This window comes from Hyaena hyaena, unplaced genomic scaffold (assembly GCF_003009895.1).
Source record: "Hyaena hyaena isolate Hyena2069 unplaced genomic scaffold, ASM300989v1 scaffold_76, whole genome shotgun sequence".
Lineage (NCBI taxonomy): Eukaryota > Metazoa > Chordata > Mammalia > Carnivora > Hyaenidae > Hyaena > Hyaena hyaena.
In genome coordinates, this window is record NW_024080709.1 from 1,300,003 (window position 1) to 1,327,869 (window position 27,867).

A 27,867-nucleotide genomic window follows, 5' to 3' on the forward strand; every position below is an offset into this window, starting at 1 on the left:
CTCATTTGATAGGGCTGTAGTGGGGGTAGAATGAGAGAATGTATGTGCAACAGACAGCGGCTGGCACCTCGTGGCCCCCGGTCAGCCTGGCGCTGCTGTGCTGCCGCGAGGACACTGACACCTGGGGGATCGCTTCTCATACCAGTTGCCCAGGGCACACACAGGGCTGTTTGGCTTTCGTAGAAGACGCCCTGCCATCTTGGGCTGCACACACCCTGGAAGCGGGACTTTCTGTTCAGTTATGAGCCTTGATCACAACAGGGAGGCGAAGAGGAAAGGGTGCTTTCTAAGTGGTGTCCAGGGAGAAGATCCGAATGTGTTTTCTTTTTTTCCTTGTTGTTTTTGTCCTTTGCTGCATGTGGTGGTTTCTCACTCTTGCTGCCGCGTAGCCTTCCTAGGTATGGATTTTTACTGGGAGAGGAGAGGAAAGAAATAGCATTTACTTAGTGATGTGGGGCAAGCTGTTTCTTTTTATTTTTTTAACAGCTTTATTGGGACATAAATTCACATACCATACAATTCACCCGTTTAAAGTGTACAATCCGGGGCGCCTGCGTGGCTCAGTCGGTTGAGCATCTGACTTTGGCTCAGGTTGTGAGATCATGGTTCATGAGTTTGAGCCCCGCGTTGGGCTCTGTGCTGTCAGCACAGAGACTGCTTCAGATCCTCTCTTCCCTCCCCCCCACCCCCCGCCCCTCTCCTGCTCATGCTCTCTCTTCCTCTCTCAAAACTAAACATTAAAAAAGAAGCAAATAAAGTGTACAGTTGAATGGCTTGGGGCATATGACATTATTACTTTTTTTAAAAAAATATTTATTTTTGAGAGAGAGATAGAGACAGAGTGCGAGCAGGGGAGGGGAAGAGAGAGAGAGAGAGAGACAGGATCTGAAACAGGCTCCAGGCTCTGAGCTGTTAGCATAGAGCCTGATGCGGGGCTCGAACCCACAAACCGCAAGATTGTGACCGGAGCTGAAGTTGGATGCTTAACTGACTGAGCCACCCAGGTGCCCCTACATTTTTAAAACTATGACAGAGTATGTGTAACATCCGATTTGCCATTTTCAAACATTTGTAAGTGTACAGTGCAGTGGCACTCAGGATGTTCACAGTATGGTGCTACCATCATCATTCTCCACGTCCGCGTCCAGAGCTTTTCCCTCATGCCAAATAGCAACTCTGTAACCATTAAGCAATACCTCCCCATCCCCACCTCTCTGGCAGCTCCTGGGAACCTCTAATCTACTTTTCTGTCTCTATACATTTTGTCCTTTTCGTGAGCTGTTCCCTTTTTGAACAACTGATCACTTCCATGAGATTTTAATCTGTTAGAACAAATGATCTTTTGCAAACACCTGGAGCATTTTTCTTTTCTATTTGTTTGCTGTCTTCTGTTCCAGTCACTTCTTAGGCACACGGGCCTCGAGATACGTGGGTGGGTGCAGCGTCGTGTGCATACCGGGCCGGGCCCCATGCCATGGCGGCGCGACACTCGTCCTTTGAGTGCTGGGTTCCACGTCTGGGAAACGGAGATGATAAACGTCCACCCGGTCGGGTTGGCCCGCAGCGGTGGCAGGGTGGCGTCGACGAGGCCTATCGGCGTGGCGCGTGGCCTGTCATGGGCGCACCGAGTGCAGCTGGTGCTGTGACTTTGACCGAAGTGAACGTCCAGGAAGGGGACGAGATTCTCGTTTCTCCTGGTCGCGGGGACCGTGGCCGGGAGAGCAGGCAGGCTGAGTGTGCTTCGCTGAATCTTCCTGGGTGGCAGTCTCGGCGTCGCAGGGAGGGAAGAGGCGGAGGTGCACGGTGCCCGTGGGAGCCGTTCTCCGGGGGACGCCAGCCTGGGGCCCTTGGAAGACATGGCCTAACGGGCCTGCGTTGTCGTGAAAGAGGTCTGGCTGCGAGGCTGGGCTGAGTGGGAACCAGGGACTCTGCCGTGTGCAGGTCCCTCTCGTGGGGGTGGAGCCTTATGAGGCCGCGAGGCAGCTGTGCAAGGCACACGTGTCCTCCGTTCGTCTGCCACCCAGAGCAGCTTGGCTGCCAGGGTGTTTCTCGCTGCGGCAGCCCCTGGTGACAGTGGCGCCGCGGAGGTCAGGGAGGCAGATGGAGGCCGACAGTGGCAGTGGTGACTGTGGGACCCTTCATGTCTGATGGGCTGGCTTTCCCAAGAACATGGTAGTGGCTGTCCTTTAATTTTATATTCGCGGTGCTGCTGGCCTCGAGGGGTCGTGTTCTCTGCCCCTCAGCTTCTTCCAGAAATGGTTTTGTGCTGGGGATAGGGAGTAGAGCCCACCACCTGCTCCGAACTGAGTAGAAGGGACCGTGGTGCTGTTGTGGGGATTGCCTGTAGTCATAGAGAGCCAAGAAGTAGGAGTCCAGGGGTGCCTGGGTGGTGCAGTGGCTTAAGCATCTGGCTTCGGCTTGGGTCATGATCCCACGGTTTGTGGGTTCAAGCCCCACATCGGGCTTCGTGCTGGCAGTGCACAGCCTGCTGGATTCTCGCCGTCTCCTCTCCCTCTGCCCCTTGCCTGCTTGCACTCTCTCTCTCTCTCTCTCAAAATAAATAAATAAACTTAAAAAAATGGAATCTGGGGGGCATCTGGATGGTTCAGTCAGAAGAGCATGTGATGCTTGATCTTGGGGTCATGAGTTTGAGGCCCCTGTTGGGTATAGAGATTATTTAAATAAAGTTAAAAAAAAAACTTTTAAAAAGTCCATTTTCAACCTTCTCCAGTTTGTGCAAATCTTGGAGTCTGGCACCATGAGTAGTAAAATCACAGCATTGCAGATGCTCAGAGCAGCCTCCCAGATCCCAGAAGGATTAGAGCCCGTTTCTCCCTAGCTTCCAGAATGTATTTTACCCCAGCACACAGGATATATTTTATCTTCACATACTTTAACCAAAGTCCTTTGTTTATTAAATTTTAATTTATAAAAAATGTTTATTAATTTAGAAAGAGAGCACATGTACAAGTGAGAGAAGGGGCAGAGCAAGAGGGAGGGAGAGAGAGAATCCCAGGGAGGCTACGTGCTGTTAGTGCAGAGCCCAACTTGGGGCTCGATCCCTTGAACTGGGAAATCATGACCTGAGCTGAAAGTAGGAGTCAGACACTTAACCGACTGAGCCACCCACATGCCCCCAAAGCCCTTTATTTTAACCTGGGTCACGTTCGCTTCACTTTTGGTTCCCCAAGTTACTAGGATAGAATCTCCAAGAATTGACTTGGGTACTAGTCCAGGATAATGTTTTCACGAGCCTTAGCAATTATTAATTACATCTGCCAGAACTGTTTTTCCAAATAAGGCCACATTGATGGGTACCGGGATTAAATGTGCACGTATCTGTTTAGAGACCACCATTCAGCCCACTGTAGGCTGTTAGTAGTAAAGGCAGCATTCTTAGGTATTCTTCGCCCTGCTTTGGGGAGGAAAAACCAGGCAATAGTTACTTCTAAGATTATGTAACATTTCATTCATACAATTCAAGGGTCACCAGTGTAATACTGAATATCTGGTACTGGCTACCCCCAAACCTTCTCCATTGTACACTGTCTATGCTTTAGTGAGTTCCCTACATCATTTATCCATATTTACCGTAATTGCTGCCAGCAACCCTCAGAGGTAAATAGTAATGTTCCCATTTTAAGTTTTTTTATTTAAGCTTTTAATATTTGTTCATTTTTAGAGACAGAGTGTGAGTGGGGAAGGGGCAGAGAGAGAGGGAGACACAGAATCTGAAGCAGGCTCCAGGCCCTGAGCTGTCAGCACAGAGCCCAACGCGGGGCTCAAACTCACGGACCATGAGATCACAACCTGAGCTGAAGTCGGATGCTTAACCGAATGAGCCACCCAGGTGCCCCTTGAGTTCTTATTTAAAAAAAATTTTTTTAATGTTTATTTATTTTTGAGAGAGAAAGAGATAGAGCACGAACAGGGGAAGGGCAGAGAGAGAGGGAGACGCAGAATCTGAAGCAGTTTCCAGGCTCTGAGCTGTCACCACAGAGCCTGATGTGGGGCTTGAACTCAAGAATTGCGAGACCATGACCTGAGCCGCAGTCGGACGTTCAACCGACTGAGCTACCCAGGCGCCCCATTGAGTTCTTATTTTTAAGTAATCTTTCCACCCAAAGTAGGGCTCAAACTCAACAACCCCAAGGTTAAGGGTCACGTGCTCTGATGACTGAACCAGCCAGGTGCTCCAATAATGTCCCCGTTTTATTTTTTTAATTAATTTATTTAGAACAAACTTGTAAGTGGGGGATGAGTGGAGGGAGGGAAAAAAGGAGGGAGGAGAAGAGAGAGACAGAGACACAGAGAGAGGGAGAGACTCTTAAGCAGGCTCCACACCCAACCTGGAGCCCCATGCGGGACTAGATCTTACAACCCTGAGATCATGACCCGAGCCAAAATCGGATGCTCAACTGACTGTCCCCTCCCCCCCCCCCTCCCAACTCCAGGCCGCCCAGTAATGTCCGCATTTTAGAGCTAAGGCTTTCTGCCAAGGGTGTCAGAAGTGGCAGAGTCAGGGACAACCCAGGTCTGTCCTCGACCAAGAATAGTTTCTTCCTCCACATCACGCGGTTTCTAAAGAGAGTTCTGTGGTGGTTCACCTGCCCGTTTTCCCAGGAGATGGTGCTAGTATCTGTGAAGGATTTCCTTTTCTCTTGGTGTTTGGCCTGAGCAGTGATCATACAAGATGTTGACTTTGACCCCTGGGTTGCACAGGGCTAGTTTCCTGTGACTTTTACAGTCCGCCATTCCGCAGGCAGCGCACACGTCACCTTTGCATAATGCTTAGTTTAACGTTTTCATTTGACGTGATTTGCTCCGGTTCATTTGGTGGGGACTCTTCACATGAGCTGCTGGTTTTCTTTCTCTCCCCTCCTCTCCTTGTTTCTAGTGCTGTATTTGTTTAAGAAAGGCCGTGAATTGGCTTCAGGACAGATGTCGGGTAACGCTCTATTTGTCAAAATATCAAGTGACTATAGATTGAGCACTGGGTGCCTCGCGCCCGAGTGAAATTAAAATAACTGATGCCCCAGCCAGTCCCTTCTAGCTAGTGGATGTCTTCCTATTTTACACAAGAGCTTTAGCGAGCAAAATAAATGAGCTTGTTTTGTGAGAGATGTCTGCATGCTTCCTACCCTGGATGATAAAATTAGTTTTTTATAGCACATAAATACGTATAATGATGAGCCCTTGCGTACAAGGTTCTTATGAAGTGCTTTTACCGCTGTGCCCTGAAGGAAATACCGAGCCCATTTGCAAGTACAGAAGGGCTGGCAGCCGTTAAAGGTTGCAATTTTCCTTTGGAAGGCTCGGGATGTGGGGCGAGCCTCAAACTAATTCACTGCTCACATTGTGTGGAGATTAGATTTTACTCCCCATCTCTGTACCCCAGTCTTAAGTGGTGTGAGGGGAATACAGTTTTACTTGGAAATCTCTTTTTTGAGACAAAGCTTTTTAGGAACAGAAGCAGAGTCGGGAAGAAAGCGGTTGGGCAAATATAAATTTTTAACTCATCGAATGAAATCCTGCGTTTCTAGGAAGAAGAGGGAAGAGTTTGGGGGCTAAAGGTTTTCTTTTTGTCAGGGGAGGAGATCAGACAAACACTGTTGGCCTTTATTCAGACCTGCTGTAACATTAGAGATCCTTCCAGATCATTCAGACCTGGCGGTTACGTGTGCAACTCTCACGTCACCGAAGGTAGACTCTTGTATTCAGGCACCTGCAGGTCTCCCAGGCTCGATGTGCCGATTCACTGGTTTTCCTGAGGGTGATCACAGTGAGGGGGTTGGGGGTGGGGGGCGCCCGAGGCCCGGGCAGCCCACCGTAGCAGCTCTGTCTGCACTGCAGACATGGGGAGATTGTCCTTTTCTTTTAAGATTACTTTATTTATTTATTTTGAAAGAAAGTGTGTGTGAGCAGGGGAAGGGCAGAGAGGGTGGGGGGGGGGGGAGGGAGAGAGAGAATCCCAAGCAGGCTCCACACTGTCAGCACAGAACGTGACACAGGGCTCTGAACCCATGAACCCTGAGATCATGACCTGAGTTAGAACCATGAGATCATGGCTTGAGCCAAAACCAAGAGTCAGATGCTTAACCAGCTGAGCTACCCAGGCGCCCTGAAAGATTGTCCTTTCCGTTTGTGACAGCCTGGCTTTCCTTGCGGCCTGTCCTTCCCATTGCCTTGAAATTTCAGCCTCCCCCCAGCTCTTGCTCAAACGGCAGCCTCGTTTCATGTGACTGGGCCTGGCTGTAATTTAATCAGCCCTTAGAGCATTACCAAAAAAATGTTTCTGGGGACTTGTGTCTCAAGCTCTTGCTTCACCTGGGGCTTGAGTAGGGACTGAAGACTCAAAACATGACTTCTTCCTGTTTGTTTCTGCCTCACCATTGGACATGGGGCCTTTCGAAACAGCTTCGATTAAAAGTGAAATGTGGGGGGTGCCTGGGTGGCTTAGTCAGTTAAGCGTCCGACTTTCGCTTAGGTCATGATCTCGCGGTTCGTGGGTTCGAGCCCCGCGTCGGGCTCTGTGCTGACTGCCAGCTCAGAGCCTGGAGCCTGTTTCAGTCTGTGACTCCCTCTCTCTGACCCTCCCCTGCTCATGCTGTCTCTCTCTCTCTCCTAGAAATAAATAAAACATTAAAAAAAAAAAAAAGTGAAATGTGGGAGGGGTGCCCAGCAGAGGCAGGGGAGGCAGGCCTCAGTGTAGAGCTAGTAGCCAGAAGCTTTGGGCCTGAGTCCCATCTCTGCTCCCGTGGTGGCCAGAGGTAAGCCAGCACACCTGGGAAACCTGCGCCCTCACTGCTGGTCTGAGGAGGCCGGCACTTACCTACCTGTCACCTGTCCTGCGGACACCAGAGGGGCGGGGAGGCTGAACGTACAGTAATACACTTTGTCTTTCTGGTCAGGCACTTTGTGCTTCATATTTTCTTGTCTCGTTGGAACACAAAATACCCACTCATGATTCCACCAGCCAAAGAGGAAAAAAATTCCCTCTTTTCGGTGCATGTCCTAGCTGTGTGTTTTCTGTGTCTATTTCATTTACTAATTGAGATCAGTATGATTCATTTACTGATTGAGATGGTATTTATTCTGTAATTTTGTAACTTAAAAAAATACAGTAATGAATTTTCCAAAGACATGAAAACTAGTGGCCAGTGGCACGTAGGTGGTGTTCATTGGTTCATCGAGTGGATGTGTCATGGTCCCCTTACAACCTAACTTTCGTGGTTGGGTCTTGTCAGTCAGCACGTCCTCTACACTGTGATGAGCCTGACCATTTTTTGCCAGTTGCTCTTTTTTTTTAATTAAAAAAAATTTTTTTAATGTTTATTTTTGAGAGAGAGAGTGTGATTGGGGGAGGGGCATACAGAGAGGGAGACACAGAATCCGAAGCAGGCTCCAGGCTCTGAGCTGTCATCACAGAGCCCAACGCAGGGCTCAAACTTACAAACCATGAGATCATGACCTGAGCCGAAGTTGGACGCTTAACCGAGTGAGCCACCCAGGCGCCCCTTTATTTAAATTTTTAATGTCTCTTTATTTTTGAGAGAGAGACCGAGTGTGAGTGGGGAAGGGGCAGAGGGAGTGGGAGACACAGAATCCAAAGCAGGCTTCAGGCTCTGAACTGTCAGCACAAAGCGCAAATGTGGGGCTAGAACCCATAAACCCTGAGATCGTGATCTGAGCTGAAGTCAGACACTTAACCGACTGAGCACCCAGGGTGCCCCTGCCGTCTTTGTTTCCTTGAGCTTTGCTACATAAAATGGGTTAACACTGTCGTGAGTTTGGCAAATCCCTTTTATTCACCGGACAACCAGAGAATGGTTCAGAGAAGCCACAGTCCAAGGCAAGCTGTTGTGTCATCAAAGAATAACCTTTAATCTTCGTGTACTTCTTCAAGCATCTTCGCATGCTTTGTGGTGGCCAGAGGCAGCGTCTGACACTTGCTGGTGAGGTCAGAGAATTTCGATAAGGTTAGAGGTGTCTGATTCCGTGTGTTGTGCATATTGCTCACACCAAGTGTTTGACGGTCTTCGGTGCTGCATTAGTGCTGAAGTTTAACGTGTGACGCTAGAGGTGTCCATTTGTGGCCAATTCATAGAACCAGGGGGGGCTTTTGCCGTGTGTCGGCAAGGGAGTCCTATTAGTGATCTTTTTCACCTTTCTTCTTAAAAATGAGAACAACAGTTGCCAGCAGTAATGTCCTCCCAGTTTAGCTCTTGCAGAGAAGCTAGTTGCTGGTGACAGTGGACCTCAGGGAGTGGTGGAAGACTTGTGTCATTGCTTCCTTGGTATTTGTTTTGGTGGTTTTGTGTTTTTCTAAGCCAGACTCATTTAATGCACACAAATCATTACGACTGATGCTTTTTGGAGCAGTTGGCACAGCTTCTTGGTCCTTTTTATGCCAGTTGATTAATGAATCATCATTAATGGCAATTAGCACAACACTGAACATACTCTTCCTGTTAACTTGCTGATTCTCAGTCTGTAGAGCTTCTGAGTCGGTTGGTGTTAGGTAGAGCCTGGGAATTTGCCTTTCTACCAGGTTCCCAGGCGGTACTGACATTGCTGGTCTGGGGAACCTCATTCTGATAAGAACTCAAGGTTCTGGGCTCCTAAGAAGTTTCATATCTGGAATGAACTTCAGTAACTAACAAGGCTCGTCACATAGTCTAGGTCACAATGTCATACTGCCCTGGTCTGCAAAGGATACGGGCAGATGGCTTTTTGTGAGTGCCGTGCAGCATGTGGGAACCGGAGAGAGAAAAGCAGTGTGCAGAGCAGCCTGTTATGGAGGCTCAGCTGTACTTACCTAGTCTGATGAGCAAAAGGCCTTGGAATTTGCTGTGCTTTACTCTTGGATCTATCTTTACGGACGTGTTTGAAAGCCGAGATAAACAGCATCATGAATCACTGGAGAACACTAAAAATCTGACAGACGCCCACAGGGGTAAACTTTGTTTCTTGGCATCTAGAATGTGAACCTGAGTTTACAGTTTCTTAGGATAGAATCTTGGTGTAAAATGGGCAATTGTACCAAATAAGAGTTTTAATTTGAATGTTTTATGGAGTTAATAGTGTCAGCCCGTTTAGAGAGTAGGTGCTAGAATAACATTTCATGAGAAAGCCTGCAGGAATGTGGCAAGACTTCTGCCCTGTCAGGGCTGTACTAAATTACAGCCATCTTGAATCTTCACGAAAATAGAAAGACCGTCTCGTGCGAGTGTTGGCCCAAATGTCCTTGATAGCTGCAGATTCTGAAGGCCTTCTGCAAGAGCATTGTTCAGCACAGTTCACGGCGAAGGCACACCCTCCTACGGGTTTGCCGGCATTTCCGCCTGCCCAGTGCGTTCCCTCGTGTGTTAGAACGAACACTCTCCAGCCGATGATCAAATGGGAAGTATTTTGTCACATTATTTCCGGGAGGCGTAGGCCTTTTGACAGCCAGTTTGTACGAGGCAAGCATACAGTGAAATGTTGTAATGTTTTACTTCAAAAGGGTGGGGATATGACCAGAGGGGTGGCTTGCAGACAGCCTGGCACACGGTGTGGGGGCCACTGGGGAGTTGACTTTGGGCCGGTTCCACCGACTCCCAGCTGCAGTTTTAGGGTCGGTTTCCCAATTGCGTGGCTTTCTCCAGAGGTGCCGTCGGCCAAGTCACACACGTGGTGGGTTTGCGTGTTCTTGCAGGGTTTGCGGCTGTTCGTTTACTCTCAAGCCCAGACACAGAGACATTGAGGAAGAGGGGGAAACGCTATTAATAATTTACTTGAAAAGGGTTTCTATTCAGTGAAAGTGTTGAGCAAGCAAACAAGATAACTTAAAAAAAATCTTTGAGTCTTTTAGCCACCAAGAACAGATTTTTACTTACTTCAGTCAGAGGCGAAATCAGATGAAATACGAGACAACAAATAGCCTGTATGCTGGGTGACAAAAGATACCTTTCAAAAATGGGTTTTGAAACACATGGTGAGATCGATCAGGGGAAGTCTCCTTTTTTTAAAATGTTTATTTATTTCTGAGAGAGAGAGAGAGAGAGAGACAGCTTGAGCAGGGGAGGGTCAGAGAGAAAGGGAGACACAGAATCTGAAGCAGGCTCCAGGCTCTGAGCTGTCAGCACAGAGCCCGACGCAGGGTTCGAACCCACGAACCGTGAGATCATGACCTGAGCCGAAGTCGGACGGTTAACCAACTGAGCCACTGAAAGTGGCTTCCAGGCACCCTGGAAGTCTCCTTTTTAAGTGTAATTCTTATTATAATTCATGGGACCGTTGATTTTCTGAATGTGTTAGTGAGGCCCCATGATTTTAGAAACAAAACAGTATTTTTTAAAAGAAATCAAACAATTTCAGGTTCAGCCATGTGGTTTTACTTTATACCCCTCTCCCCACAACAGGTAAGACGGGGCATAGGACTGATTTCAGTGGCATTCTCAGTCAGGTGTCTGGGAGAGCTTCTAGTTCTTTCCTCTGGGCCTTTCAGTTCTGCTTAGCCTTTGGCTTTTTTTTTAAGTTTAAAAAGTAATAGTAATAGTAAGTTTAAAAAGTTAAAAAAGTAACAGACTGGGTGGCTCAGTCTGTTAAGCGTCCAGCTTTGGCTCAGGTCATGATCTCACCAATGGTGGGTTCAAGTCGTGTTGGACTCTGTGCTGACAGCCCAGAGCCTGGAGCCTGCTTCAGATTCTGTGTCTCCCTCTCTGTCTGCCCCTCCCCTGCTCACACCCTCTCTCTCTGAAAAATAAATAAACATTAAAAAATGTTTTTGTAGTTAATTTGGATTGTTTAATGTTCTTTTGAGAAGATGAGCTATAATTTACTGACAGCCCAGCATATGATTGACCCTTAAGGTCGCTTTTGATTTTTGGGGTGTTTGACACTATAGCAACGAACATGTTGATTCAAGCTTTTATTCTTCTGTTGAATTCAGGGTTAAAAATTTAAATTATCTGTATGGTGCTTGATATGTTCCATTAACTTTTAAATTAAGGTTGTTTTTTTTTTATTTGGTTTTTAGAATTTGGGGACTGTCTCTAAATTGACTAAATGGAAAATTGAAAACTTTATGAAGCATAAAAATATTGAACCTTCTCACCCAGGAGTAACTCCATAGGTTCTGGTTGGTGGTAGTAGTAATAGCCGCCGTCAGCGACCAGCTCCTTTGTGTCAGGTGCTTTGTGTGTTAGTGTCCTCTCGGATAGCAGGTGGTATAGATCGAATTGGGTAAAACGGCTCCCTGGGGCGCCTGGGTGGCTCAGTCCGTTAAGCATCTGACTTTGGCTTGGGTAATGATTTCATGGCTTGTGAGTTCAAGCCCTGCATCAGGCTCTATGCTGACAGCACACAGCCTGCTTGGGATTCTCTCTCTCTCTCTCTCTCTCTCTCTCTCTTTCTCTCTGCCCGTCCCCTGCCCATGTTCTCTATCTTTCTCTCTCAAAATAAATAAAAACTAAAAGAAACAAAACGAAAAATGGCCCCCAGAACCAGAATAGTATGCTCGAGCTTAAATTAGTGAACTAAAAATAAAATTGGTTTCTTAGCCATAGGGTTTGGTTTATTAAATTGTAGGCCAGGCAACAAGTTCTTAAACCACAGAGTACCATGGCTTCGTTTTTTTCTGGCATTAACCAAACAGTGTTACTCATGCTGATGGTTCCATTTGTAGACTAGACCATGCCTTGCTTGGCATTTGAATGCCTGGTAATAATATGCCTTAATTGTGGGTCACTGAAGCCAAACTAATTGCTTGTTGGGCTCTTGGATTGCCTTTTTAATTTGCTGTATAATGCAGTCTCCACCAGAAATGTACCGTGTATTGTCGTCTTAGTAAAGCTTATTAAAATCATCTTACAAACCACCGGATGCCTGATATTTTGTTCATAATCTTGCAAATAAAAAAATTGAATTACTGAGAGTTGTAATTTACAAGTATGCTTTCTTTTAAGTGCCTTTGTATCTGTTTTCGAAGGTATACGTGAAATGCCTGTTCTATGTTTTATATCAGTGTGATTGCTTTCTTTACCACAGAGTGTTTCTCTTGGTGCTTTTAATATGTTTTAAATGACAGTAATGGCGTGAGCTTCTGAGATGGTTACTTATTTCACACTGTGTAATTTACCCAATAAGATTGGTATTCATCCAGCGACTTTCCATTCAGTAAAAAAAAAAAAAAAAAAAAAAAAAAAAAAGACTTCTTTGCTGTCATTCTCAGCTCTCCAAACACCAGTCATAGGAGTTCCCTTTATAATTTCTCTCAGTTTCCCTGGACTAACAAGCAGATCCGCAGAGGACTTTTTTTTTTTTTTTGACTCTCTGATCACTAATTTCATATTTATTGAACAGCTGCTGAACACCAGGGACTGTTGTGGGTGTTGGGGATGCCGCAGCTTGGTGGATTTTTTCCCCCTATTTATGATAGATATTTAGTCCTAGAGAAAAATCTTTGAAGTGAACTGTAAGAGCTTTTTAAAATGATTTTAGAAGTGAAGGAATACATTTAAGAAGTGTCTACCAGAGAATTCAATAGATGTCTATGTCGTGTTTCCAATAGAAATTAGCCCATTACCTGTTTCTCTTTTCTTTTTGTAGGTTATTTCTTATGAGAGTCATGGATATCCCCTATCTAAACTTGGAAGGACCAGACTGTAAGTGAATTTGTTTCCCCATCGCATCTGCACAGTTAAGTGTGTGGTCTGGAAGGGCTCACAGGAAAAGGATTACTGAAGAAAGTGCTTTATTCACTTAAAAATAGGCAGTGATTTTGTGGCCGATATGAATAGCATGCTTAAGGGAATGGTACCCTTGGGTCTTGATTAACTCATCTCTCGAGTTACATTTTCCAGTATGCATGAGTTGAATTTTTTAAAAATGTATATCTTCTCTTCATTATTTCATTTTCACTCAGAACTCTAAGTTCATAATTTCCCGTAAGCGCACATGATAAACTTTGAGATGCGTTAGCCGCGTCAGGAACCACACGTTCCCTCTTTTCCACTTACTTGAGTGTGTCTATTTTTTGATGGGGTAGGGTTTTTTGCTTTGTTTTTTTTCCCCCCTTTTCACTGAAAACCTCGAGAGGCCAGTCCATTTGGGAGGCGGTTACAGCTACTTCAGATTAGTTTTCTGCTTCATGCTCCTCACCCTCCCACTCTTTTCCGATGCTCTGTTTCTAGCCTGAGTTGTGGGCCTTAATCCATGCCGTAGGGATATAGAGGGGGGTGACGATCGGAGGGCATCGGTGTTGCACTCCGTATCGTAAGTCTGTCTTGGTGTATCGTTGTCACAGCAGTTCTGCGCGCTCGGCACCCTCGTTCCCAGTTTCTAGTCATGAGTAGCCAGAGGGGTCAGTCCTGGGACTGCTCTGCTTCAGCTCAGCCCGTCAGATGCGGGCGGTGCGTTACCCTCACGTGCATACAGCGAGCTTAAAAGGAGAGTTAAACATTTAGTGACGTGTCTGGAACAGAGCAGCCTTTCCCCCCCTTTAAATAATTTTCATTGGAACTTCCTGCATTCCTATGTATGGTCTGCATAGAATTGTCAGGATTCAAACTATTGTGGGTCCCATAAAGTATCGGAGCCCGAGTCGAGGGTGGCGTGTCAGAGTCGTGGCATTCCAAAGAATACTTTGAGGAGCTGTTTGGTAATCGAGTCATTCACAGCAGTTCTTCAGGTTCGCTTGGGGTTAGTTCAATTAAAGAACCACTGGGAGTTCATTCACTTTTCAGCTGTCAACCTTTTATCCAAAACTTGTCTCCTAGTGCAACCAAAACGCGATCATGTTCTCCATGTGACATTCCCCAAAGAATGGAAAACCAGCGACCTTTACCAGCTTTTTAGTGCCTTTGGTAAGTAAATCACAGGTATATCTGGAGGGTCAGGATTTTGCTCTGTTTTTGGTCTATCCAGGTGGCCACAGGTATATGACAGCTTTAGCTTGGACATGAAAGACTTTTACTCTGCAAGAGTTTAATCTCACTCATGGAGTATTTCAGGGTTTGATATATTGCTATCTTTGTAGTAATATGACCTGAGGAACTTTTAATAGCACCCCACAAAAGAGCGCTATTATTAATCCACAGAAAGCAGGATACTATTACTGTGACTGCCCTTAGTGCTGACCATGGAAAATAAATCTAGGCTGAGGATAAATCATGTTTAAGATTAAACTCAGAACATCTGTTTCATAAGGGCAAGCAAGCAGTGGCTCCTTGACATTGAATATCCAAGCAGATGAACGCAGATGTTCAGGAGGACCGAGAGATGAGTTATGTCTGTGGTAGGGCACCTTTTTATCAGGGCAGGTGATAGGTGGAGGTGAACAGTCTTCTCATGAGAGTTTATAAATTCCCTTCTGACAGTGAGTCTTCAGCAGTGCCTCTTTGTTTTAACCAATGAACTATTTAAGCTATTCTCTTGAAATTTTAGATAAAGTAGAGGCAGCGCAAAATCTAAATGGCCAATCATAAGACTGTCTGTTAATGTTTATGTACCTTTTCAGTGGGCTAGTGTCCTCTTCAACAGGCTGGTATGTAGCCATTTAAGAAATATTTGAAGGGTTTATTAAAAGATGGTAAAGTGTGTATATTTTAACATTCAGTGTCAAAAGCAGGTACAAAGTAGGATTCCTGTATCACTTTTTTTGTTAATTCTTTGTATAGAAGTCCAACTGAGAGGAAGCCTCATGCTATTACCACCAACTGTTTTGTCTTGTGTCTTTTTTATTTTTTTAGAGAGAGAGAGTGCACAGCAGGGAGGGGCAGAGGGAGGGAGAGAATCTTTTTTTTTTTCTTTTTTTTTAGGAGAGGGAGAGAGGGTGCAAATGAGCAAGGGGCAGAGAGAGAGAGAGAAGTGGGGCTCATGTCTCTTGCCCCAAGCAGGGCTCAAGCTTACCTGAAATGGGGCTCATGGAAAGAGAGAATCTTAAGCAGGCTTCGTGCTCAGCGTGTGGGTCCAACACAGGGCTTGATCCCACAACCCTGGGATCATGACCTGAGTTGAAATCAAAAGTCAGACACTGAACTGACTGAGCCACCCAGGCGCGGCATCACTGATGGTGAAGTAGGCTTTTTTATGCTTCTCTGTATTTCCTAAAATAAGCATATATGTATTAGCTTTTATAAGTAAAACACTTTACAGACTTAGTTTTTAGAAAAGTAAGCGAAAACAGGTATATTTCCAGGAAAGTTACCCCAGTCTTTGCAGCCGGTCTCAACGACTTCTGAAATTCTTGTCTTGCTTTTTAATTTAAATACAGATCTGGAAATGCAATTGAGTTTCATGGCCTATTTGTTTTGAGAGCTTTTGATGTTGCTGTTCTTTCTCGTATTGTGAAGTGCTTACCCTATTTAGTCACCCTTTAATTGGGTAAATTAAGTAGAATGCTCTGAGTAGAGTTTTGTTTTCTTTTTTTTTTTAAGCATTTTCTAAACATTTTTTTAAAAAGTGTACTTAGGTATTTTGAGAGAGAGAGAGCATAAGCAGGGGAAGGACAGTGAGAAAGAGAGAGAGAGGGAACCCCAAGCAGGCTCCACGCTGTCAGTGCAGAGCCTGATTCAGGGCCTGAACCATCAACCCTGAGATCATGACCTGAGCCAAAATCAAGAGTCGGACACCCAACCAACTGAGCCACCCAGGCCCCCCTCATTTTTTTTTTAAGTATTTATCTTGAGAGAGAAAGAAAAAGCACGGGTAAGGGAGGGGTAGAGAGAAGGTGAGAGAGAATCCCACGCAGGCTCTGCATTGCCATCTTGGAGACCGATGTGGGGCTTGAACCCATGAACTGTGGTATCACGACCTCAGCCTAAGACACCTAACTGAATAAGCCACCCAAGTGCCCCTGTTTTTATTTAAAAAAATTTTTTTTTAATGTTTATTTCTGAGAGAGGGAGAGAGAGAGACTGTGAGAGCAGGGGAGGGTCAGAGAGAGAGGGAGACACAGAATCCAAAGCAGGCTCCAGGCTCTGAGCTAGCTTCCAGCACAGAGCCCGACACAGGGCTCGAACCCACGAACCTTGAGATCATGACCTGAGCTGAAGTCAGACGGTTAACCGACTGAGCCACCCAGGCGCCCCACCCCAGTTTTTATTTTAAATTTTAAAAAAATGAGCTGCGTGATACTGGACAGATCGTCTCTCTGTGTCTTTGTGTCCTCATTGGAGGTGATGATGCCACTTACTACATTTAAGAATTTCACGAGGACTAAATGAGCTAATCATGGAAGGCATTTAGCAGAGTTTGTACCATACAACTGCTTAGTAAATGTTCACTGTTATTATTTATCTAAAACACAGAAAGTAGAGAAGGGACTTTTGTAATTGAGGAAGTCATTATGACACCTTGCTATGCAGCAGGAAGTGAGCTTCTGTCCTACGACCTGAGGCAAAGCAGTTTGCCAGCATTTGTAGCCTTTGAAAATTTTAGTGGGAATTAAAACTTTTTTTCACTACTAAATTCCAGTGATGTTTACCCAGTTTTGATAATTCCAGTCTTCCGTGTCTTTTCGAGAAGTACAGTAGCAGAATAGTTAGAATAATAATTTACCTTCAGTTTTCTCCAGCTTCTGCCCCACACCCCCCTCCTCCCTTCTCCCCAGCGCCCTCCTTCCGTCTGTCTGTCGGCAGGTAGTTAGCCTCGCTTGAGGGTCTGTCTGTCTTCATGTGGACATCACTAGGTTTCACTCGACTGCTTTCTGCCGCTCTCAGTTTTTTCTTGCCTCTGTTAGTCTGTCTTGGTTTTCTCTGACGCCGCCTTTTCTTTTGTCTTCTTCTACCTGCTACCTGTTTTCTTTACCTGACCTTGAGATCAGCACTGAATTTTTCTTACTTCTTGCTACATTGATTCATTTTATGTTTTCAGGTGTAATTCTCAAAGCTTATGTCTCTTGTGACATACTTAATGCAGCAAGTGGCATCATCATCATCATCCGATGAGCACAGAAACACAGAGAGACTATCTGTCCAGTGTCACACGGCTCTTTTTTTTTTTTTAGTTAAAATGAAAATAGGCATTTGGGTGGCTCAGTCGGTTGAGTGTCTGACTTAGGCTCAGGTCATGATCTCACAGTTTGTGAGTTCAAGCTTTGCATCAGGCTCTGTGCGGACAGCTCGGAGCCTGGAGCCTGCTCCAGATTCTCTGTCTCCCTCTCTCTTGCTCTGCTCCCACTCGTGCGTGCTCTCTCTCTCTCTCTGTCTCAAAAATAAATAAATATTAAAAATGAAAACTATGGGTAAAATTTAAAAAAAAAAGAACACATTGTGAAGTATACCAGAGATGCAAATGCAGCCTGGTAGCGATCTGAGTGGTCACGTTACCTTTACTTTTATTTCACTGTTACAGGGAACATTCAGATATCCTGGATCGATGACACATCAGCGTTTGTTTCTCTCAGCCAGCCCGAACAAGTACAGATTGGTGAGTGCTTTGGGTCTAGTTTTTGTATGTGCATGAAAATGCGAGCTCGCCCTCCTTGTGCTGTGGCTTGAGTCCTCTGGTTCACAAGCATTGCTGCCTGGTTTGCCTAGAGCCGTCTCTAAAGTAAAGGAGGTAATCAGTAAGTATCACGTGTAGATTACCTCCTTTCTGTTCCCTTCCTGTTGTACTTTTTTGAAAACAATCTGCAGATTTGCTTTGGGAATTAAAAGCACGTTGAGAAGAATGGGGAGCACCAAAAAGTGATACCCGTATCATTAAACTCGTCTCAAATACTTGTTTGACAAACAAACTGAAAAGCATTTTATTTGCTTTTAAAATAGGATGGTAGAAAGATGGAGCACCACTGGATTTACTGGATCTTAAAGAATTTTGCTACTAACGATCTGAAAATGTATTTTTTTAGGATGAAAAGTTATTGACTAAAAATATGTTTTGTTAAACGGCTACTTAGTCAAATAGGTTTCAAGTTTGCCTTGTGCTTATTAATGTAAGAGGTATGGAATGTTAAAGTGTTATGTCTTTTTTTTTTAATGTTTATTTATTTTGAGAGAGAGGATATGTGTGAGCAGGAGAGAGGCAGAGGGAGAGAGAGAGTATCTTAGGCACATTCTGTGTTCAGTGTAGAGCCTGACATGGGACTCGATCCCACCACCTTGAGATCATGACGTGAGCTGAAATCACGAGTCTGACGCTCAACCGCCTAAGCCATCCAGGCGCCCCAAAGTGATACATCTAATTAAATTTTTGTTTATTTAACAAGGTGCCACATACTGAAACTATATAATTCTGATACTGTAACTATATGAGTAACTACATATGTAAACTTCCACAAATATACCTATTCAGATCAGAGTATTTTGGTGTTTCTTCTTAATTTTATGACCACTGCAGGAATATAGGCTATATTGTCGTGAAAAGCTTAGGCTCTGCTATCATACTGCTGCCCCACCTGTCCTTGGTCAGGTTGTTTAACCTGGATGAGCTTCTGTTTATCTCTGTAAAGCGAGGATGACAGTATGGACTTATTGGGGTGATTGTGAAGATTACAGGAGATGATGTATGTGAAGCCTGGCACAGCTTTGAACTTGTATGACAGTTATTTAGTAGTGGATTTCATTGTGCAATCTCCTTCAGGAGCCCATGACACCAAGAATAGTGTTGGATACAGGGTGTGAATGATGTTGCTTGCTAAATGTTTCGGTGTTTACTTATTTCTGTGATTCATTCTCCTGCAATCCTTAGAAAGACCGTTGAGATGCCACCCAAAGGGACTGATTATTAGAGAGTTGAAGATAACTTTGGGGAGGGGAGAGGGACTCTGAGATTGAGAGCGTAACAAGACTTTCTTGTGGCTACAAGGACACAGAACTAGAACTCCCGGCCGAAGTCTAGTCACCTCCCTGGCTCCGCATCCCCCTTCAGCTCTCTCGCAGGTCATGCTTGTGTGACATGGAAGCCATGCGGTGGGGCAAAGGAACCGTACTTGCTTCAAAGCCAGACTTCCCGGGGCCTCCCCTTGCCGCCAGCACTCATCAGCTGTGTGTCTCTGGGCAGTCCCTTTACGTAGACTCTCTAAGCCACAAACTCCTTATCTGAGCGGTGGGGATGGTGACGGTCACTTTGTGAAGTGAGATCATGGACATTGAGGGGGGCCCTAGCACTCCTCTAGTGGTGTCCTACGAAGGCTGGGTAATTATGCAGGTATCTGCTTACCCCCCCACCCCCCTTGCTGTGGAGAGTAGAAATGAGCGTGTGCGCAAGCTCCATGAGATGTGTAAATCGCACGCAGAAGCAGGTTTCTTGTTCATGCATGTGTGGTGTCACAGCTTCTCAAGTCCCTACGATGCCACACTTGATGTCCAGTAATGACTGCTGCCTTCCTTGTGATCCAAAGAGGCCTCAAACAGTAGCTTCGTTTTGCGGTACCTGAAATCCGGGAACTGCACTGCAGAACCACGTGGCTTTGGAGGCATCGAGATTTGATTGGTTTCTGGTGTTGCTTCCCCGAGGGCAGCACTGAGTCCGTCCCATCCCCACCGACTCCTCGGGTGCCCCAAACACACTGTGGCAGGAGTGAAGACATGCATGTTTGAATGGGTAACACAGGGAAGAGGCCCAGATGACATTGGGACCTTTTTACCGTTTTCCTCCCAGATGAAGTAGGTGACTTGTCTCTCGATAGATGCAGCTCTCCTTGTGAAGTCTGAGTCTCCGTTGTAGCTTCTTACTCAGGGGACAGCACTTAGCAGAAACAGCTGGCCACTTGTGCAGGCTGGGCCTATGACCATAATTTTCTTTGCCACAAGCCACGTCTTTACCATCCTTTTCCTCCAGAACTTGGTTGTGTCCCACTTCCTGCCTCATCTCGGCTCAAGCATCCATTTCTCTGAATGTCTTCTTCTCTGGGCCGCATTTCTTTGCAGCCTGTCATCCTTTATGGACATACTTTGATTATCTTCCCTGGTGGACCGTAAACTCTTTGAGATCAGGGACCAGACCTCTTGCTCACCACGATGTTTTTAGTGCTGAGAATAGATATTTATTGAACTGCGTAGTGATATTCCAGGTATTATGACTTAGAAATGCCTTTTTGCTGGGGTGCCTGGGTGTGCAGTTTCATTGAAAGACCGTGTAAAAATCTGTTTTTTATAATAGTAATTCTAATGATGAGAGAGGCCTAGGATAGCTAATGTGCTGCACATCCTATTAGTGTTAACTTAAACAAATTATTCATTTCAGCGGAAACAGGGCCTGTTAGATCAATAATGTAACATTGGAAAAATCATTAAACGCCTATTTATGTAGCAGCCTGTAATGGTTTCTTTGGCTCTGTTACAAACTAATTTTTTATTTACATTTAAAAATGGCTTTTAAACTGACACTTGTCTTTTTCTTTTGATAATACTAAGTCTAGCCAGTATTTAAAAAAAAAATTCAGTATTCTGAATATGAAAGTTCTCTTTTTCTAGGGGACATTGTTATACTACTTATTAAAATCTTTCTCCCGAGTGCCATTTGGTTTGGTTTCTGATTGTTTTGTTTGCTTGTTTGCAAAAGGTCAAGGTGAGGGTTTTTGTGGCTTTGTTGTTCAGGTGATAACGCATACAAGCCATACACTGAGCATTGTTCCCTGGTAATAGCTCTTAAGGTAAGGTTGTTCATGATCATGGAGAACGTCACTTAGTGTCCCTGTTGGAGAATGTTCCTCCAAGTACTGGAGTGAGAAATCACCTTTGTCACTTCTGAATTGCTCATTCATATTTAATTAAAACATTTTTTTAAAATATTTATTATTGAGACAAACAGAGCATGAGTCGGGGAGGGGCAGAGAGAGAGGGAGACACAGAATCTGAAGCAGGCTCCAGGCTCTGAGCTGTCAGCACAGAGCCCGACATGGGGCTCGAACCCACAAACCATGAGATCATGACCTGAGCCAAAGTCAGATGCTTAACCGACTGAGCCACCCAGGCGCCCCTAAGATTCTTATGTTCCTGGGGTGCCTAGGTGGCTCAGTAGGTTAAACTTCTGAGTCTGGGTTTTGGCTCAGATCATGATCTCATGGTTTGTGGGATCGAGACCTGCTGTCAGCACAGAGTCGGCTTGGGATTCTCTCTCTCTCTCTCTCTCTCTCTGTCTCTCTCTCTGCCCCTGCCCTGCATTCTCTCGCTCAATATAAATAAATAAAAATAAACTTTTAAAAACCCCAAGATTTTTATATTCCTAATGTAGTTTTGTTAAATGGGGGAGGGGCCCAGCAATATTTCAAAAGTTCAGAGAATCTTCTAGTCATACCCTCAATATTTCGACATGGAGTATTTTTGTCTTGAGCATCCTAAATGCATCAAAGATTTTCATAGTAATAGCTTGAGAAAAAGAACCTTTCAATTTATGCTGAAAGCTAGAAATTACAGCACACTACCAGAAATATTTAGAAAGCAGAACTTGGTAAAGGCACTTTACAAGAGGTAGAAACCTGACAATTATTTTGTGAAGCCAGCGGGTAGTTGTATAAATTTCTGACACGCTGCCTTTAGGAGGGGCTTGTTGAGGACAGTCTGTGGGGATGGAGGGAGAAACTTGCCCTGCTTTGGTTTCAAGTGAGCGTGTTTATATTAAATTGTACTTTGAAACACACAGCTTTTACTTTCGCAGAACAGATAAATATTCGAGCTGTGGATACACCCTGAGGCAGTTGTTCAGCACTGATTTGCTAAAGGGCGCTTCCAACTTTAAAATTTACCTGTGGCTTCTGTTTTCCTTTTAATGTCTGTGGAATTTGTAGTGCTAACGGCTTGCTTCATACATGATATTAGTGATCTGTGTTCTTATGTTTCCTTGATCACATTAGGTGGGGGTTGCTCATTTTGACGGTCTCTTCAGAGAACCAGCTTTTGGTTTAATTCATTTTTCTGTATTGTTTGTTATTGTCTATTTACTGGGTTTCTTCCTTTCTTTTCCTTCCCTTTTTCCTTCTTTTATTTGCTTTGTGTTTACTTTGCCCTTCCTTTTCTTACTTCTTGAGGTAGAACCTTATGTGATTTTTATTTTATTTTATTATTTGTTATTTTTGGGGGGATGCAAAAGGTGATTTTATTAAAGCATGGGGACAGGGCCCATGGGCAGAAAGAGCTGCCGTCTGTGATTGATTTTTAAACATTCTTCTGAAATCGTTTATGCCTGGCTTCCTAGAGGTTGCCCCTGGGTCACTTAGCTCCGTGGTCAGCCAGTGACTGGTCAAGTATGTGCTTAAACACCTTGGAACGGTGAGACCTCCACCTTTGGGCAGCTGGGTTGGGGAAGACGTGCGCCAGGTAAGCAGTTTGCACGTCTGCCCCGTTTCTTACGTTCAGCTGTACCTCCTTGTCTTGTGTGTGGGTGTGAAGCCCTCATGGCCAGCCAGCACTGTGGAGGTAGCCGAGACTCTTTCCTAGCTGTTGACTTTGACCTTTTTTTGTTCCTAATATAAAATTTTAGAGCCACAAATTATTCTCTAAGGACTGCTTTAGGTGCTTCCTACAAATTCCATGTTGTAATCCCGTTATCATCGTTAGATATATTTTCTAATTTCTCCTTGACCCTGGGTTGCTTACTTTCCAAGTGCTTAGAGATTTTCCTCGAACTCTTGCTATAATTCCTAATTTAATTCTGTTGTGATTAGAGGTTTCACTATGATTTCAGTCTTCTAAAGTTTACTGAAATTTGCTTTATGGCCTAACAGAAGGCCTACCTTGCTGAATAGACTATGTGCACATGAAAAGAATGTGAATTCCGCAGTATATGGTTTGGTGTATAAATATTAACTCTTGCTCACATATTCAGTGTCTTTACCAATGTTTCATTTTATCTATTAATTTTTGAGAGAGGGTGTTAAAATCTCCTGTGGTTATGGAATTGTCTATTTCCTTTTAATCATGTTAGTTTTAAGACTGTGTTATTAGGTGTGTACACATTTTTTTAATGTTATTAATTTTTGAGATATTGTTATCTCAGTGTTGTTTATCTATGAGAGAAATGTTTATTTTGAGTGCCAGCAGGGGAGGGGCAGAGAAGGAGACAGACAGAGAGCAAGTGAGGGAGGGGAGGGGCGGGGGGAATGGTACACAGAATCTGTAGCAGGCTCCAGGCTCTGAGCTGTCAGCACAGAGCCTGATGCAGTGGTCAGACTCATGAATTACGAGATCAAGACCTGAGCCAAAGTTGGAGGCTTAACTGACTGAGCCACTTAGGCGCCCCAGTGCTTTTGTCATTTTAAAATTTGTTCTTTGTTCCCTCTGCTTTGGTTCCTTTGTTTCTCCCTTTCCAGTCCTCTTTTGGATTATTTGAAGTTTTTAAATACTGTTTTAATTTCTCTCTTGCCTTTCTAATGCCTCTTCTTGACATCGTTTTTTTAGTGGTTGCTTTAGAAATTTTAACATCTATTTTCACAGTCTACTTAGAGTTCATATTATACCAGTTGACATATGATGTAGAAACCTTACATTCCATACAGTTCTTTTATTCCAGTCCCCCTTGGTTTTCAAGCTGTATTTGGAGTATGTATAATATTTGCATGCATTATAAATCCTACAAAGTTGTGTTATAATTTTGCTTTAAGCAGTCATATGTATTTTAAGAACTTAAAAGGGCGGATTCTTTTCTCTTTACCCAGATACCCTTTCGGATGTCTTCATTCATTCCTGAAGATCCATTAAAAAAACAAACAAACAGACAAACAAACAAAACCTGGGACTTATTAGCTCCTTTAACCAATTGAAAGTGACTTAAGTTCAGTTCCTTTTGGGTAGTATGTATACTAATAGACAAAATCTAAAGGTTTTGATATCTTTGTTTCTATTTGTTGTCTTTTTCATAGTTGGCTAGTGCGTTATTGTGTAGTTATTCTTGTCAAAGAGGAAATGTATAGAACACTCAAGAAAGAACCAAAAAAATGAATGTTTTTCCTTTCATGTTAATTTTTCCTAGTCTTAAACTCTGGATAGTGTTAACTTTACAACACTTATCTTGGATTAAAAATATAGCGATAGATAAATGAGTTTAGCTGTGGCATGACTTTATAATGGTTCTATTAAATAAGCTTATTTTAGAAGGAGGGGCTGATAAATTACTAGGTGTGTTTAAATGATACATGATTTTCCTGCCGTTAAGTACTGCATCCTCGAACCAACGTATTTGTTTTTATTCAGGCCAAGTTTTTGTAGTAGTGGCTTAGTGGTAAAGGGAAGTCACTATTAGTGAGAGAGTGTGAATGTCTTGTTTTGTGTATATATATCTTCTGTTGAAAACCTGTTAAAGCCAATTGACTTTTTTTCCCCTTTAAGCTCCTCTAAGTCACTTAATCCACAGAAAGCGCTGTGGAAAATTTTAATAATATTTATTAAGAGCCTTCTTGCTTTCCTAATTCCCCCATGTGTTTAATCTTGAGAATTAGCAGTGTTACACATCTGTCCTATGAAATCTGTATCAGGCAGATTTATTTAAGAGAGTAGCAGTAACTTGGAATCTCCCTAATTAGTATTCTTTAGGGCATTAGCTGGTATGAGAATAGGGCAGAAAGCTTCCTGACTGCCAGATAAGGCTTCCCAAGTGCTTCATATAATTACGCGCTTTAAAGCAGCAGTAAGAAAATGAGTTCTGCGGCAGGGAGGATGTAACCAGGAGAAACAAGGGCAGTGTCCGAGCTCTAGAGGCGGAATCTTCATGTTCTGTGACATTATTTCTGGTGCCCAGCATGGGATTTGATTTTAGTGTTCTCGAGGCAGTGCTGTCTACATCTAAGAATGTTGGCTTTCTGTTGCACTATCAGAATATTTCGTAGATCTGTCATATTTAATTGTAGCATCACTTGTAACAAACTGCTTTTGTTGTGCTCTCATGCCCCCAGGTTTAGAAGTAAATCACCTTCTTTGTTGAAAATGTGAAAAATACTTGAAAATATGAAGAAGAAAATACAACCATGGTCCCACAACCTAGTCATAAGTACTAGTATTATTTTGATGAGTATTTCTTTTTAGTTATTGTATTTTGTAAAGATGAGTACTTTTGTTAAGTTTTTGATATCAGTTGGGATCTGACTGCAAATGCATTTCTGAGTCTGCTTTTTCAGCTAATATTAGGTCATGAGCATTTCTCGTGCTGTCACGCGGTTTACTGGGAGTGTTTTCTTTTTCAGATGCCCTGCATTTCACGTAACTTATTTAACTGTATCCCTTTTGGATGGCGAGTGTTTACTATTTTAAATTCTTTAATTTAAAGGGCATCTTTATTAATACCTTAGTCTTTGTATTTTTTGTTTGAAAATATTTTTAAGTTGATTTATTTTGAGAGAGGGAGAGAGAGAGAGAGAGAGCACGAGAGAGAACAAGCTGGGGAGGGGCAGAGAGAAGGAGAGACAGAATCCCAAGCAGGCTCCGTGTCTTCAGCGCAGGGCCTGGTGGGGCTCAGACTCACAAACTGTTCAGATCATGACCCAAGCTGAGATCAAGAGTTGGGCGCTTAACCGACTGAGCCACCCAGGCACCCCTGTATGTTTTATTTTTAAAATAAATACTGGAGACGCAAAATCATTAGATTCAAATAAAAATGCAAAAAAAAAAAAAACTAAAAACAACTCTTTTTTTCTTATTAAACAGTGATGATTTATTTTTGTTATCAGTAAAATTTTAAACTACCAGAAGACTCAAAAAATTGTCCAGTGCCCCTCTCTTTATTAACAACAATAATTACAGCAAGATTTGGGATTTACCTTTCACTTGTGTATATGGTATTTAAGTGCATATTTCATCAAAAATAATGTATGCTTTGCATGTTGTTTTACATTTTGTTCTTTTAACAGTTTTCTTTGTTGGACATTTAATTTAAGCAGTTTTAGGCCTCCTGACTCCTATTTCAAAACAAGCTTTTATTTATTCTTCTGATTGAGCTTTCGAATCATTTTGCTAGGGTCAGTCAAACAGCCCATTGGGATTTTTCCCTGATGTTTTAACAGATTAATTGTATTGACATCTTTGTTTGGACGTACTGAATCTGTATGACCAAGGATATGATATGTCCCTTTATACACTCAGATAATTCTGCGTATCCTTGAATGTAGTTGTATGTTTCACTGTTATTTTTATCGCACATGCTATTTAAGATTGTGCAGAATACTAGATCGGGCCTGATTTAGTGCCATAGTTATAGTTCGCTCATAGTACATTTTTGGAGTGTTGGTGGCAGGAGGAGATTTAAAGTTGTGAGGCCGACTGGTCGCTCTCAGGCCTCTGTTAGACCAACTTTGAGGACTCTGTGTAAAGGCCGTGTCTCTGAGTCCTGTTCCGGAGACTTCCAGTGCCCTTTGGTGCTGTGTTTTTGTCATCAGAAATAGTGAACTGCTGATGAAGTGGGTTAGTTGTGTCCGTCTTTACACTTAACATTGTTTTCTCATCTGTGATTCCACATGTTACAAACTTATTATTTTTAAAAATGAAATAAATCTGGTTTCAGCAAATCTGAAATGACTTGGGGGCACTTTCATGGCTAATTCAAAATACTATTTTGTTACTAAAAATGTCAACAGTGAGTCTCTTGGGGTGATAGAATTATAGGTAGTTTTATTATATTGTGTGTTGTGTTTTTTTTTTTTTTCATTTGCTGACTTTCTAGAGTGAAAAGTTTTTACCTATGTGTTAAAATATTTAAATTTAAGACTAAAACAACATTACTTGTCTTTTTCTATGTGCAGGAGCACAGCAAAGGGAAACATTCTGCTTTTGAAACTCAGACAGCAGCAGAGTAGTTTCTTCATACGGTTTGACTATAGTTATTTTATGTATCTCTTTTCTAATCCTGAAATTTGTGGAATTAGTTTCTCTGAAATTTCCTCCTTCAACTTCTTGGCTTATAAATCGCTGTTCTGAAAGGGTGAATATGAAACTTTTTTGATATGTGATATTTGTTGATAGTATTTCCACTGTTGAGTATTTTTACAACCTGTCTTTTCTTGTTTGTCCTGGAAAGAAGCCCAAATATCCTTTAGTAGCAAGCTGAATGTTACTTCATTATGTTTAGCAAAAATGCCAGAAAATGCTAGACACCTGGAGTGTTAAATAATTTATAATTGATGGTAGTGGTGACCCTAAGCACTTGAGACCATGGTTTTTGCCTTAAATTCTATACCCACTTCAAATATCTAGTTATTAGTGTTTTTCAAGTTGTATGATTATAAGAAACAAACATTGCTTAAAATAACTGTTTAGTAATAAGGCTTTATATTATACTGTCCAACTAGTAGGAATGGCCTTTTCCTTTCTACATTTTAATTGGAGAAATGTGGGGTACTGATTTTTTAAAAATTTTATTTATTTTTGAGAGAGAGACAGACAGACAACACAAGTTGGGGAGGGGCAGAGAGACGGGGAGAGAGAGAATGCCAAGCAGGCTCTGCGCTGTCAGCAGTGAGCCCAAGGCAGGGCTTAATCCCATGAACCACAAGATCATGACCTGATCGGAAATCAAGAGTTGATGCTTAACCAACCACGCCACCTGGGTACCCCTTGGTTTGTTTTCTCATTGCATCAAAGGCCAGGGAGCAAACTGCTGTCATATTAGGAAAAGGAACATAGAAAAAACAACATATAAAAATAAAACTTTAGGGGCACCTGGGTGGCTCAGTCATCTAAGTCTCCGACTTCGGCTCAGGTCATGATCCCACGGTTTGTGGGCTCAAGCCCCGCGTTGGCCGACAGCTCAGAGCCTGGAGCCTTTTTCAGATTCTGTGTCTCCCTGTCTCTCTGACCCTCCCCTGCTCATGCTGTATCTGTCTCTCAGAAATAAAAAACATTTAAAAAAATAAAAAAAAAAAAACTTTAAAACTGAGTCCCTCCCCCCCCCACATCCTTTATTACCATAAAGTTACTAAGAGAAGGAAAATAAATTATGACAGCATATGATATAGCA

The 27,867-nt window shown here is 43.4% G+C and overlaps 1 protein-coding gene across 2 annotated transcripts in view; it reads left to right on the forward strand.

Moving 5' to 3' along the window:
• PARN (poly(A)-specific ribonuclease) overlaps positions 1-27,867 on the forward strand; it is a 153,900-nt gene that overhangs the window by 41,852 nt on the left and 84,181 nt on the right. For both annotated transcript variants that reach the window (XM_039233601.1, XM_039233602.1), the window contains exons 19-21: positions 12,592-12,647; positions 13,761-13,847; positions 17,338-17,412. In XM_039233601.1, coding sequence (XP_039089532.1) covers positions 12,592-12,647; positions 13,761-13,847; positions 17,338-17,412 — 218 coding nt within the window. The remainder of the gene's footprint in view (positions 1-12,591; positions 12,648-13,760; positions 13,848-17,337; positions 17,413-27,867) is intronic.